This window comes from Gopherus evgoodei, chromosome 1 (assembly GCF_007399415.2).
Source record: "Gopherus evgoodei ecotype Sinaloan lineage chromosome 1, rGopEvg1_v1.p, whole genome shotgun sequence".
Taxonomy (NCBI): Eukaryota; Metazoa; Chordata; order Testudines; family Testudinidae; genus Gopherus; species Gopherus evgoodei.
Genome location: NC_044322.1, coordinates 274,239,240 through 274,252,122, shown reverse-complemented (window position 1 = coordinate 274,252,122; position 12,883 = coordinate 274,239,240). Strand labels below are relative to the sequence as shown.

General features: G+C 42.9%; 1 protein-coding gene across 1 annotated transcript in view; it reads left to right on the top strand.

Annotated features, from left to right (window-relative positions):
• The window catches only part of LOC115643797 (suppressor of cytokine signaling 1-like), a 29,992-nt gene extending 23,321 nt beyond the window's left edge, over positions 1-6,671 (top strand). Inside the window, exon 3 of the mRNA XM_030547796.1 lies at positions 1,907-6,671. Within this exon, the coding sequence (XP_030403656.1) occupies positions 1,973-2,485 (513 nt within the window). The 5' untranslated portion in view covers positions 1,907-1,972 and the 3' untranslated portion in view covers positions 2,486-6,671. The remainder of the gene's footprint in view (positions 1-1,906) is intronic.
• The last annotated feature ends 6,212 nt before the right edge of the window (positions 6,672-12,883 follow it).

The following is a 12,883-nucleotide window of genomic DNA, read 5'->3' as shown; positions in this document are numbered from 1 at the left end:
AGTGCCACTGGTGGTGCTGCTGCTGTGTCATTATTAACCACAATGAGAAACATTAGTGGGGGAAAAGGCTAGCAAAGATGGGGCCTTAGTTGACCAGTGTCCACATCCCCAAAATCACCATGACAACTGGCCTTAGTCCTTTGTTGGTAGATTCAGCAGAAGGACAATGGATGATGGAGACTGAACTCCTGTACCCTCCTCCAAAGCCCACTCTTAGGTAAGGGGTAACACCTGTTAGCAGGGCCATGTGAAAGAAGCTTGGCTCCCTCTGCCTGTGTTATACCTTCCCCACCATTGGAGGACTTCAGGCTACAGAGCAGTCAATCTGGTGCAAGTATCAAACTAAATAAATTAAAGGAAGCTTCAAAATAATGAGCAAATTGAGTGATGTGATTAGCTGAGCTTTAGAACAGTGACTGCTGTAGCAGGCTTCACAGGGGTTCTGTTGGGGTTTGGCTTGCCTGACCAGTCTGAGGGAATGGAAAATCCCTGTCTTTTGACTGAAGGAATGTGGACATTGGTTTTTGTTGCTGTAGTACTGTGGTATGACTGAGATAAGCTATGAAGTTTCCCAAGGTGAAGTAAGAGGAAACTGAAGCATGTCTCTTCCCCAGTCTATAGGCTGCTTGGGGGCAGTTCAGTCTGCTCGCTTGCTTGCCTTCTCCCCCTCATGTTCTGTCAGAAAAAGAGAGAGTGACTGGGTTAATGGAGCATGTCAGAGGATTGAGGGCAAGGTTTTGGCGGTGAGTTACTGACTCGTACACCGGGGAAGTGGTATGTAACAGCTCAGGCTTCTCATACAGAAGAAGCCTCTAGCTCGGGCTGTGGTTTTTATGTTTATATATGTGTATGTGTGTGTGTATATATAAATTGTAATAACTTAGATGGATTGATGTCTGCAGCAGCAGGTCCGGGTGCAGGAATCAACACTGCTAAATATAGGGAACCTGGTAGGAACACAGAAACAGAGAAGGAGACCATGACAGTTAGAAAGAGGAGTATTCTTATTCCAGTTTGTGAACAGAGACAGGAGGAGTAACAGGCAGACAATTAGCAATAGATTGTCAGGATATAACTTGTTAGGGAAGAAGCATATGGTTTGGAATTATTCAACAGGATTCATGGAACACGGGAGAGACACCCAGGAGGCTGTGATACAGGAGACTCTCAGTGGTAAGGGGCTGAGGTTAAGGAGAAGATCACTACTTGGACTTCAACAGTACTTAGCTGTATAAATGGGATTAAAATCTAACTCATGGTGATTCTGACCCACATGCTCAGGGTTAAACAGATCATCAGATATGGGAGATATTGTTGGAGACTGGGGCAGAGAGCTTCACCTTCTTCTGTTGCATTGAGGAGAGCTATTCTATAATTGAATAACTGATTACAGGAGCTTGTGGGTATTGGTGGGAATTAGTCCTTCCCAGCATCTGTTTCTTCATAGCCATATTTGTCCTCAAAGAAGAGAGTGGAGGCAGATATGAGAAATCCTTTGATCAGTCATTAAATGATAATGAACAAGATTTCCTGGTAAGGAAAGATCCTATCTTATTCTCTAACTTGGAATGTGTTGGGAAATTCCCAGCAGTGTGCTTTATTAGATTAAGATAATCTGCCGAAGGATGTGGTGAAAGCCCCTTTGCTGGAGTCATTTAAGACTAGAGTAAGCAGACCGTTACAAGGAATAATCCTGCATTGGCTGAGGTGAGAGCCAGGGTGGAGAGAATATGAGTTACTGAACAATTTTTTTATCACTGATTTCTGCAGCTGTATAAATTCTGTGTACCTTTTCCTCCCGGTAGTGTCCTTGCTCCCCAGCTTTCTTTGTGTGACAGCTTGTTTATCCAGTTAGAAAGATAGTAAAACTCCTATCTGCCTGCCTCACTTTCATTCTCTTCCCCAGGCTGAATGCAAAGAAGAAAGTGTATTAAAGATAACATCTTTCTGGGATCCATGGGCCTTTTGAGAGATGATCAGAGGGAGGCCGGATGATCTACTGAACGCACACAATAACCTTTTTCTTCCACAAAGGCAGCAACGGAGAACTCCCCATGCTCCAGTTCCATCCAGTTTACCCACTCATTACCGGGCCTTCCGCAGCTATGAGTGGGAGGTAGTGGAGCGATCGCTTAATATCCTGCAGGCCAGTGGCTTCTACTGGGGTCCCTTATCTGTGAGTGAAGCACACGCAAAGCTACAGCAGGAGCCAGTGGGGACCTATCTGGTGCGAGACAGCTCTCAGGGGAACTGCCTCTTCAGTGTGAGTGTTCGGATGCCAACAGGCCCAGTCAGCCTCCGGATCTCCTTCCGGGAGGGCTACTTCTGGCTGAAGGACTGGTTCTCGGACTGCGTAGTTAGGCTGCTGGAGATGGTGGTGGCAGGAACCCAGGCCAACCCCATCCACTGTGATGAAATGGGGGGAACCCCCTTGGTGTTCTCTGAACCCCTCCGCAGGAACCACAGGGTTGTTCCCAAGTTGTAGGAACTTTGCGTCAAAGCCTGGGAGCTTACAATGGGACAAGGGAGGAAGATCAGAGATTGGAAGAGGTACATGGGAGCGGCAGTTACTTTTCAGTGTGGAAAGGAACAAGGTATAATATCACTTGGAATCCACTGCCTATACAGAGAGGGAGACAGCTGCATACATGTGGCAGGCAAAACTGAGTGAGTGTGACACGCTAACTGAATGTGCCACTGCCGTTAAGTTGTACTTTTCCTTGGGGTAGGGGTGGGGAGATAACTTAAACCTGCTGACTAGGGGATCCATGTCCTCCTGAGGTAAAGGTGCATAGTTTCTCCCTGTGGCAGAGTAGAACTGCCCCAATCCAGCACTTTTTATTCCAGTTGTGATGCATAAGCTTCAGAAACATGGGCATTGCCTGTCCTCCCAGCACACCCCTCTTCTCCCTGTATTCTAAAGTGCCTAAGCTATTTCTTGCTGAAAAATCTCTCCTTGTGAAAAGGACCAGTTGAATTTCAAAGACTTTGACAAGCTCTGATTCAATGTCATCAGGAATTGTACACTGTTCTCTGATACCAAAGGTGGGTGGGTCAGTGTGTGTGTGTGTGTTGAGAGAGAGAAAGATTTCACAACCAGCAACCTTCACTTCCCTGTACCATGGAAATACATAACATGCCACTTCAGAAATACAAGAAATGACTGTATAATATTTGCACTGGAGGAAACAGTTGCAGGCATGTGTAATAATACAGTTCCACCAGCTTTTGCATTGCTTTTATTGGAAGCTGGACTGCATAGCTTCATTTTTTTATGGGCAGCTGGGCCATACTGTAATGGGATAATATAATATTTCAGCCAACCAAGTCTTGGTTTGGAGAGTCAATTCTGTTATTGATTGTATCAGCGGATGTGTATAAAGCACCATCATGTATGGTCATCTGGCAGTATGCTGCTGCCCCCTGCAGATCATCATTAAAGGAACACTCTAAAAAGTTAGGATTTTGTCTAAAAGGGACAGAGAAATGCATTATAAAAGTTACTACTAATAAAAATGTTTTCGAAAGGAGCTTTCAAAAAAAGTAATAATTGTCCTGCAGTGCTGGAAAACCAAACAAACTGGCATTGGGCCAGTACATGTAAATCAAAGATTCACTGGCCATGCTGAGTGAAGTGAAAAATGAAAAAAGGATTAGTTAGGAACAGTAAATTTCATTTCTTTTTTTTTTTTTTAGTGTATTAATCTAAAAATATAGGTACCACAAGGAGGACACTGTCTCAGTATATAAGGTCTAAATTTCAAATATTGTATTTGTATTGCATTGAATAGTATGCTAGGTGCCTCAAAGAACAGCTAGTTATACAAGGTCCTGATGCAAAGAATACACATAGATGTCACAGCTGGTGAGGGTGGGAACGGACATGGGGATTAAACAGAATTATGAAAATAAGGTTCTATAAAGATTGGGTTCATCTGACTGACATCAGTATTTAAGCAGTGTCCCTAAAAATATCCTATGAAAACAGATGTTTCTGTGCACAGGTGGCATTGTGAGTTTGTAACTTCAGAGCAAATGTTTGAAAATTTGGTCCATAACTTATATTGGAACAGTTTCCTTTTAAAAGAGAAACCAACTTAAATTGCCTCATTAGCACACGTACAAAGTTAAATAACCAAGTTTGTGCAGACAAGTAGACTGTATGTTCTTGGTACCTTTTCAGGCACATCTCTTTTCTTTTTAATGTCTCAGGCAGCGGAGAGGCAAGGTGTTCCTCTGATTAATAGCTTGCAATTTTTTTTTCTGGCACTAGCTCTAAATAGCGAGAGTCCTGGGCTGCTGCCCACTTCAAAGTGAAAAGAGGAAATAGGCCTTGCCCCACGCTCTACAAGGATATTTTTAAAAGAAATTTATTCAATGAAATTGGCATGACAAGCTCCTCAACAGCACAACCAAAGTACTCTGTCATACCGCATAGGTGGGACTGACGGCAAAGTAGATGGAGAGGCAGGTGGGTCAAGAGGAGGCAGTCAGTGACAGCAATATTTTGTGCAATTTTGAACTTCATCAGTGTTTCCAGCCTGTAGGCGAAGATCAGACACTCTTTATTTCTGTGCATTGCTGCAAAATCACTGTCCCTGAGCTCCTTCCTCAACCATGAACGCCACTCTGTGCTGTGCACTCCCTTACTCATCCCATCTCTGGAAGATAGGTGGGACATAGTCCTCCCTACCTACATGGCATTTCACTCCCTCCCACCCTTGCCCCACTGCAAATGCAACACCTGAAGTATGCCTGCTACATTCCTCTATTTACTCCATGCAATAGCAAAAGGAACTGACTTATTTCTTAAAGGTTCACAGCTGTGCTCAGGAATGGCTCTGTTTTAGGATGGTTGTGTAACACACAGAGGGAAGAGCCATCTCATTCCATTGCTTTGACCCAGCTGTGAACTGTTCTTATCTGATTATTTGGCCTAAAAATAAGCACCTTGGGTTGTGTAGCTAACAGCTCTTGAATCATTCCATTGTTAATGGTCACGATTGCTCTCTTTGAAAATTACATTAAGGATAAATAAAATACTTTAGCTCCTAACAGAGGGATCTTTTAGTTAGTTTTAATGTTCGTGGTCTATACCTAAACCACACAGCACATGCTTAACATGCTGTATTATAAATAGCTTAATTGGTGCGCACTCCATAGGAAATTGGTTTGAGCTCTAAACTAATATATAAGTGCTAAGTATTGTTTTATTAATTTCTAAAACAAGGATGATATGCACGTTTGTCCCAATTAATACAAAGACAAGGGTCTCTCAGACAAAGAGTGGGACAAAGAAACCAATTTTGGGAGAACTATGGTGTGGAAAAGTATTGTGGCAATTTGGATGTAAAGGGTTTTGGAGATGGTGCTTTCCCTCCCCCCATCTGCCCAGGATTATGGAAAAACTTTTTAAAACTTCTGGAAAAATATGGACTAAGTAAAACCATAATTGTTAGCTTGTGGGAGTGTTTAAATCTCTCTCTCTGTAAAGTATGTTCTGTTAAGAAGGATTTTGCTGCTGACACTCAGTGGGAGATATTTATGTAAGACACCTTGATTGTAATTTGTCCATCCCCACCCAAGAAGGAGAAAACGTCTCCTGACATGTACCCTAGTGCCTCTTTGGAGGTCTGCAGGTCTGTAATTTCTTTATAGCATTCTTATCATCTACTGCCCTCAACACCCTGTTCAGGGAATAGGAAAACGAGGTTGGTTCAGGTCTCTGACTGGCACACCTCGGTTTGCTGAGGGAATTATACAAGCGCACATATGGATTCTTAATGTATTCTTGCTAATAGTAAAAGTTAAAAGTTGATTGGACTCATAAGAGGTTCTGTATATCAAGTCTTAAAGAGCTTGAGTTTTAATCCCAACAAGCAACAAGTGCAGCATAAGAAACTGGAAGTTCCTAACAGATGGGATTACTGACCTGACTCTCACCAGCTCTCTTCATAATGCTCTTGTGTCTTAACCAGTCATGTCGTATTTTTTCCAGAGTCCTTGGCTGAAATTTGTTAGTTGCTTCTCAGTATGCACATGTGCAGCGGGGCCCCCCAGCTGATGGCTTTTATGTTATCACTACCTCTGAGAAAAGGGTCTGTGTTCATTATGAACCTGCTTCACCAGATCACACTCCATGTTTCTAGGTGGAGCTTGCACAAACTCCCACATCTCATATATTGCATAGTATTAGAGCATGATGAATGTTTGGATTTCTGAATGGCCCCTCTACTTTATCAGAATTCCAAATATAATTTTCCCTATACATGCAATAATGTCTCAGATTTGACCTCTGATGATGTTACCAAAACTATGTTTGCATCAGTATTGCCTTATAATTTGCTAGAATTGATAATTTACCAGGATAAACTCAGGTACTAGACTATACCAAATATGCCAATTCCTTTGATGTATAACCCCATGAATGTTGTATATTTGTATATGTAGATTGATGGAATCTTCTGGTTGTATCATGTAATTGCCTTACAGGAAGATGGGACAGATTAGGGAGGATGTGGAAAGGAGAGAATAGGTGTCATAAAGAAAGACAAAAACGGGAGCCAAGAGAGCCATTCTGACTCACGATTCCTTTCTGGAGAGTTGTCTGAGCTTTTGGGCCACTACATCTAGTAGCACTATTGTCAGAAAAATCTAATTTTGATTCAAGCTAAATAGTTTAATTCCATACGTGACTTCCCTTGAATTTGTTCAGATGGGAAGGAACTAGATGGCACAAAAGAATTGCAGATGTGACTTCTAGCCCTTTCCCTCTGTCACTGATTGAATTGATTCCAGCTCCAGGTCCACAGTGACCAAAAGTTGTTACCATCTACTTTTCTGAATTGAGATGTGGGGGTTTCGGTCTAGTTCCTAGTAGACAAGCATGGACCTAGGCTGGGGAAAAATCATATTGCCTGGGACAGACAGAGTCAAGCTTCCTATCTGTTAGACCAGGACAACAAGGAAGGCTGGTGGCAGGCTGAGTAACTTCAGGAGCAGCAGCTTTGATCTGTGCCAGTCAGAGGGGAGAAGAATGGGCCTAATTAATGTCAACCACAGTAAAGCTCGAAGGCTTTACAAAAGTGTGGAGGAGAAATGGTTTGCTCTCAAAAAGCACTAATGCATCAGATCCAGAATAAATGACAGCACATGCATGTTTTAACAAAGCTTTTAACTGCCTTCCTTTCAGGATATTGTTCTTGGTGGCAATACTTTAGATTTTGGCTTGATTCAGATCTCATTGAAATCAATGGAAGGACTGTCATTGATTTCAATGTGATCTTTGGATCAGGTGCACTTTGCAATAAGACAGTGGTGGTAGAAAGTGGGTTTTCCATCATACATTTAATCAAAACAAGCCCACACTCGCACTGTTATGAATAACAAATTGCACTTGTGGAATTGATGGATTTATACATGAATAGGTCTCATGTAGATGCTTTCAAATCCCCTCAGGTTATTCTCTTCTGGCTTTAAGGGTGGGAGAGGACCAGGAGCAAAACATGGACATGGTAACATTTTCAGACATGCCCAAGTGACTTAGGCTCTGAAGTCCATTGGGATATGCCTTTCTCAAGGAAAATGTAGGCTCTAAAAACTAGAGAATAGAAGTCGGAAACCTGGGCATAATATTCCAAAACAGAACAAGTGCAATACAGAGAAAAGCCTTTAGCCAATCACAGCAGGACCAGTATTTCAACATAACTTACGCAAGAGAACGAGCCCACAACTTGGAAACTGGACAACCCATTTTCTAGTCAGGCAACCAGCTTTTGAAATCTTATCTGCATGTAGCCAAGTGAACAGATTTTTTTCCCCAGCCTATGTACACATCAGGCAACTCATAATCACAGATGGCAGTTAACGACCCCACTCTTGATAGTCCAGTAGAGCAGCCAAGGATTGAATGGGCCTCTGCAACTTATCTTCCCTAGAGGTGGCTGTTTACATCAATGCTGAGGCATGGTGGTGCAGAGATACAGTGTGGGGGAGGGGGAGGGGTTAGAACAGTCACTGAACTATACCTGGTGGGCATAGAGAAGATTCCTGCACCAATTCACTTAAAAGATAAGACCAGTCTCTTTATCTTTTGTATGGATTAAATCCGAAAGGACACTTTCCTATTATGTAAGCTAACAAATGTGATGCTATGAACTCTGGGCTGAAAACAGCTCAGTTTGTATAAACTATATTTGTATATTTTTAAAATTAATAAAAATCCTCTTTCATTAAAAAAAAACACTCAATGTTTGCATTTGTCTCTTAAATTTCATGAGAATAAGTCAGAACTGAATCCACCTCATTATGGCCCTGACTCAATAAGGTACATAAGCATACAAGGAATTCCATTCAAATCAATGATGCCATTGACTTTAATAAAACTCCCCATGTATTTAAGTATTTTGCTGAATTGGGACCTATCGCAGGAACAAGCCAACCTAACACTCTCAGATGAGAAATACATCTAAAATGGTTCCTGTTTCATCCAGAAGGATACACACACACCGGATCCCTCATCTCTTTCTTTGAGTCCTATTTTATACCTCTGAAATGATTAGTGCTGAATGCGTCTGCTAGAGCTTACCTACCAGCTGGGGATAGGCTAAGATGTTCTTGAATTAACTTCATTTTCAGCTTTCACTTTCTATGCTGCTATGCTGGTTACTTCTTTACAGTAAGTGCAGCATATGAACCTGTCTGTACAAGTCAGTCTCTTTAAAGTTCCTTCAGCTGCAGATTCTCAAGGCAGAAGGCTTCCCAACAAATGTGATGATGCACACAATTATTTCTAAATGGACAAGATGGTTCACTTTTTACTTCTACATTTAGATCAAAGAATGTATAAACTTAGAAAGGTGGTAGCTGTTTTGACAGCAGACTGTGAACCGTAATATTATACAACAGCTTAGTACTAGGGATATGTCCCATCTCTGCTTAGATCTGTACATAAATCCAGTCATATTGTAAGTATCTGAATTCTTGGACTCCCAAGCAAAAATAAATAATAGATCTGTGTGCTGCGGGGGGGGACACCATCCCTGCAGGCTCGGGATCATGCATAAGGAAGGGATGAACTGGAGACAGGGAAGTAAGGAAGCCCAGATGTTTTCCCACCACCACTGAACCTTGCAGGGAATATGCCAAAAATAATTGCAGCATCTGACTTGTATGTTGATATAGTTACCTTCCTTAAAAATAAGCCACACAGACAGATCATTCATATGTTATCCATTAGGGCCAAAGCTAATAATAGCAGTAATGTGCTTTAAAATCCTGAGGCAAGGTGCTATAGATGCACTAAGTATAACTGCAGTGCATTATTGTTACTGTCTCTTCTCTTTATAACATTTTTCCAGTAGCATGAAAAACTTCTTACCAGAATTTTCTAATGTGTTTTCTGGGTATTCTGTTATTCACACTTCCTAGGCTGTACGAGCTGTGCCTTGTCAACGGTGTTAATAACTATCATCCGTGAGTGCATCATATTTCACACTATATCCTCTTAGTCTCTCCTTGGTCTTCACTATAATAGACCTTTTCCCCTGAAATTTGCTATTGTTGCTACCACTAGTTCAACTCCACCAGTGGGAGTACTAGTGTAAATACAGTGCTGCTGCTGTTTTACTTCTGTGTTGTCTAACCCTGCTCACAGGAGAGCCACACAACCCTGTGCTTTAAGTGCAAGTGGCTGCTCTCTTGTGTATGCTAGTATTCCCCCAACATTGCTACCACTGATGGGGTTGAAAAGATGAGCGAATTCAGCAAATATTTCCTATCTTAGGCAAGGTCATAGACCCAGAGATGTGAAATCTCAGCTGTCCTTTACGGTTTCCAGAGGTGAAGGTCCTGAAAAAAAACACAATATAGAGAAGTTTAGCAACTGCACATTCAAGTCTAGGGTCATATATATATGGGCATCATCCTTGCTGCTGAAACATGGACGTCCATTCTACTCTGTGTGAGCCTATTCCATGCAGGGAAGTTAAAGGGTCTCCCACGTTTATTTCAGTAATAATGATTTTTGATCACTGCTAATTGTTGCTGTGTCATGCTATAAGGATGCAGACATTGCAATGTAGGTGTACAATTACTTTGATGTTTTTAGGACAAACATGGCTACTTGCTACCTCTATAACTAAAGGCGGGCTTCCCATAGAGGGGTTTTGTCACAGCAAGGAAAGTCCAGGGCTCTTTTCTACCCCACTTCTCTGGACATGGCCACTGACTAACTTAATATGATGAAAGACGTCACTGGGTACATGGGTTAATATATTAAGCACTGTGGGAGGTACTCTGCCAATGCATCTCAGTCCTTTTCTGCAGCACCTGCCATGTTCTATAATCATTCTGGCCTTGGAAGTTAGGTGCTTAAATACTTTCTAGGATCTGGGCCTGCCTCTGACCCTGATGCAGAAAAGTACATAAGTCTATCCTTGTTCAGAAAAGTGCTTAAGTGCTATGCTGAATCTGAGCCTCTGTCTCAGGTTTCACATCTCAAAAGCATTTTGTTCTATTCACTTAAGGTCCAAAGCAGGACAGCAGGAAAGGGCTATGTGGTTTGAACAAATGCAGTTGTATTTCTCAAAGTGGGTTTCTTCTCTATCTCTCCCCCTTCCCCCACCCCTCGAACAGAGCATTTTCATCTTAAGTCAATGAAAGTAGGGCAGAGCCTAACCACACTTTGAGCTGACTGTGTTTTTGTATTCTGGGTAATTGTGATCGTTATCTGTACCTAGAAAAGATTTAAACAATTTATAAACCACAGCTGGGCAGAGCTAATGAAGGACATACTGATGGGGGTGAGGAGGAATGTCCCCAGAGAGCTAGGAGCTGACAGGAGGGTTCTCGTGGGGCTGTAGAAGGATGAGATGAGATGGGAGGAGGATCTGAATATGGGGCTGTGAGGCTGGGGGAGAAAGGTTAGTGAAAGCAAAGTCTTACCAAAAGTTTGGTATGCATAAAAATATTGTGGCAGGGGTTTGAATCCTGGTAAGGAACAATCCCTCCATGCACCCTTTCTTGGTGATATCTCTGTATGAAAAAGCACTCTGCCTCACCCACTACAACACTTATTTGCTATTTCAAATACTATTGGATTTTATATCTAACAATAGCAGCCATTTAAAATTCAAGAGACTCATTTGATTGGATAAGGTCAGACATATTTGTTCACTGTATTCTGATACTTTTTTACTCCTAGACACCAGAAGATACTAAAAGTCAAAATCCCCTTTGCTTGCCTGGTCTGCTTGCCTAGTGGTTAGTGCTCTGCACTGCCTTCTGGAAAACCTGGCTTCCATTCCCAGCCCTTGTCTCTTGCTTCCTGAGATGGGCACTCACAGCTCAAAGTCCCGCAGCTGGAGGACAGAGCCAGAGGATGAAGCCTGAAGCCAATGGACTGGATCCTGGGGCTTGCTGCCAGGCAGCCAGTGCCCAGGGGTAAAGGCTGAAGTCCTCCAGCCAGAGCCTGCTGCCCTGACACCTCTGAGCTGAAGCCCAAAGCCAGTGCCCTACCACCCCGGGGAAGATGGGGAACTCACTGGCTGCCTGCTCCTACAGCGTTGTGCCCGCCCCCAGGTGACTCCAGAGGGTGGCCCCAGCAACCAACACCAAGGTGGCAGTGCATCCAGGAGCACCAGGGAGGGGGAGGAGGCACTACTTTGCCCTCCCCACCCCTTCTACTCACAGCCCAGGAGGCTGTCATGGCCTCAAGTAAAGCCCCTGGTGGCTGCATGTGGCCACAGTGGCCACATTTGAGAAATACTGATTTAGAGACATAGCCCAGCTGTGAGGGCCCAGAGAGAGCTCTGAGTCAATGATGCCCAAGTTATGGACCTGAGTGAATGGTAGCGTTGCCAAGTTTGGTTGGAGGTATTCCTGGAGCTTTCATCAGATTACATAACCTTCAATTAAAGATTAATCTTTTATTCCTGGAGACTCCTGGACAATCCTGGAGGGTTGGCAACCCTAGTGACAGGCAGGATGATGGTATTGTCCACGGTAATTGAGAAAGGAGGGAGTGGCTGGGGCGGGAGGTGCTTAGGGGGCTTTTTTTTAGCCATGTTGAGGTTGAGCTGATGGCTAGACATCCATGAGGAGATGTTAGAGAGAGAGGCTTAGATTTTACTTTGGACAGAAGGAGACAGGTGTGGAGTACAAAGCTACATCAGTGAGTTGTCAGCAGGTAGTTGAATTTGTGTTTTGCGGATGAGATTAACCAGAGATAAGTGATTTAGGGCTCTTACAGATGAGAAATTTGCACCATTTTAATTTAAGGTGTTGTTTTATATTGATTTAGTTAAGCAAAAGTCTAGAGGGAGGTGGAATTTTAGTTCCATTTAGTTTAAATCACTTAGGAATCTGTTTAAGCTAAACCAAAATGTGTGTTTACCCAGGGCTTTGCAGCAGTTTAACTAAATTGGTTGAAAACATGATTTGTTAAATCAGTTCAACTTTCTTGTGTAGATGAGATACAGAGCTGGACTGTTAGTAATGTAGAATTGGGATCTCTGGCCCCTTACATCCTTTTAACAACTTGTGTTTATACATGCAACTCTGTCTGCCCTTTTCAGGATCAACACCCAGCTCGCCCCCACAGCACTGCCCTGCCACATACACTTCTTCCACCAGGAGACCATATAGCCATTCACTCAGGGCCAGATTCTCAAAGGTAATAGTAACCTAAAGATGTAGATAGGTGCCCCCTGGGCTTCAATGGGAATTTGGTGTCCAGGTGTTTTTGAAAATCCCACTAGGCGTTTATCTGTATATCTAGGAACTCCATTACCTTTAAAAATCTAGCTCACAGTGGCGTGTCCTCTCTTCCTGCCCAGTATCACCCCGCTGGCCTCTCAGCCAGTAATGTGAGAACACTAAATCA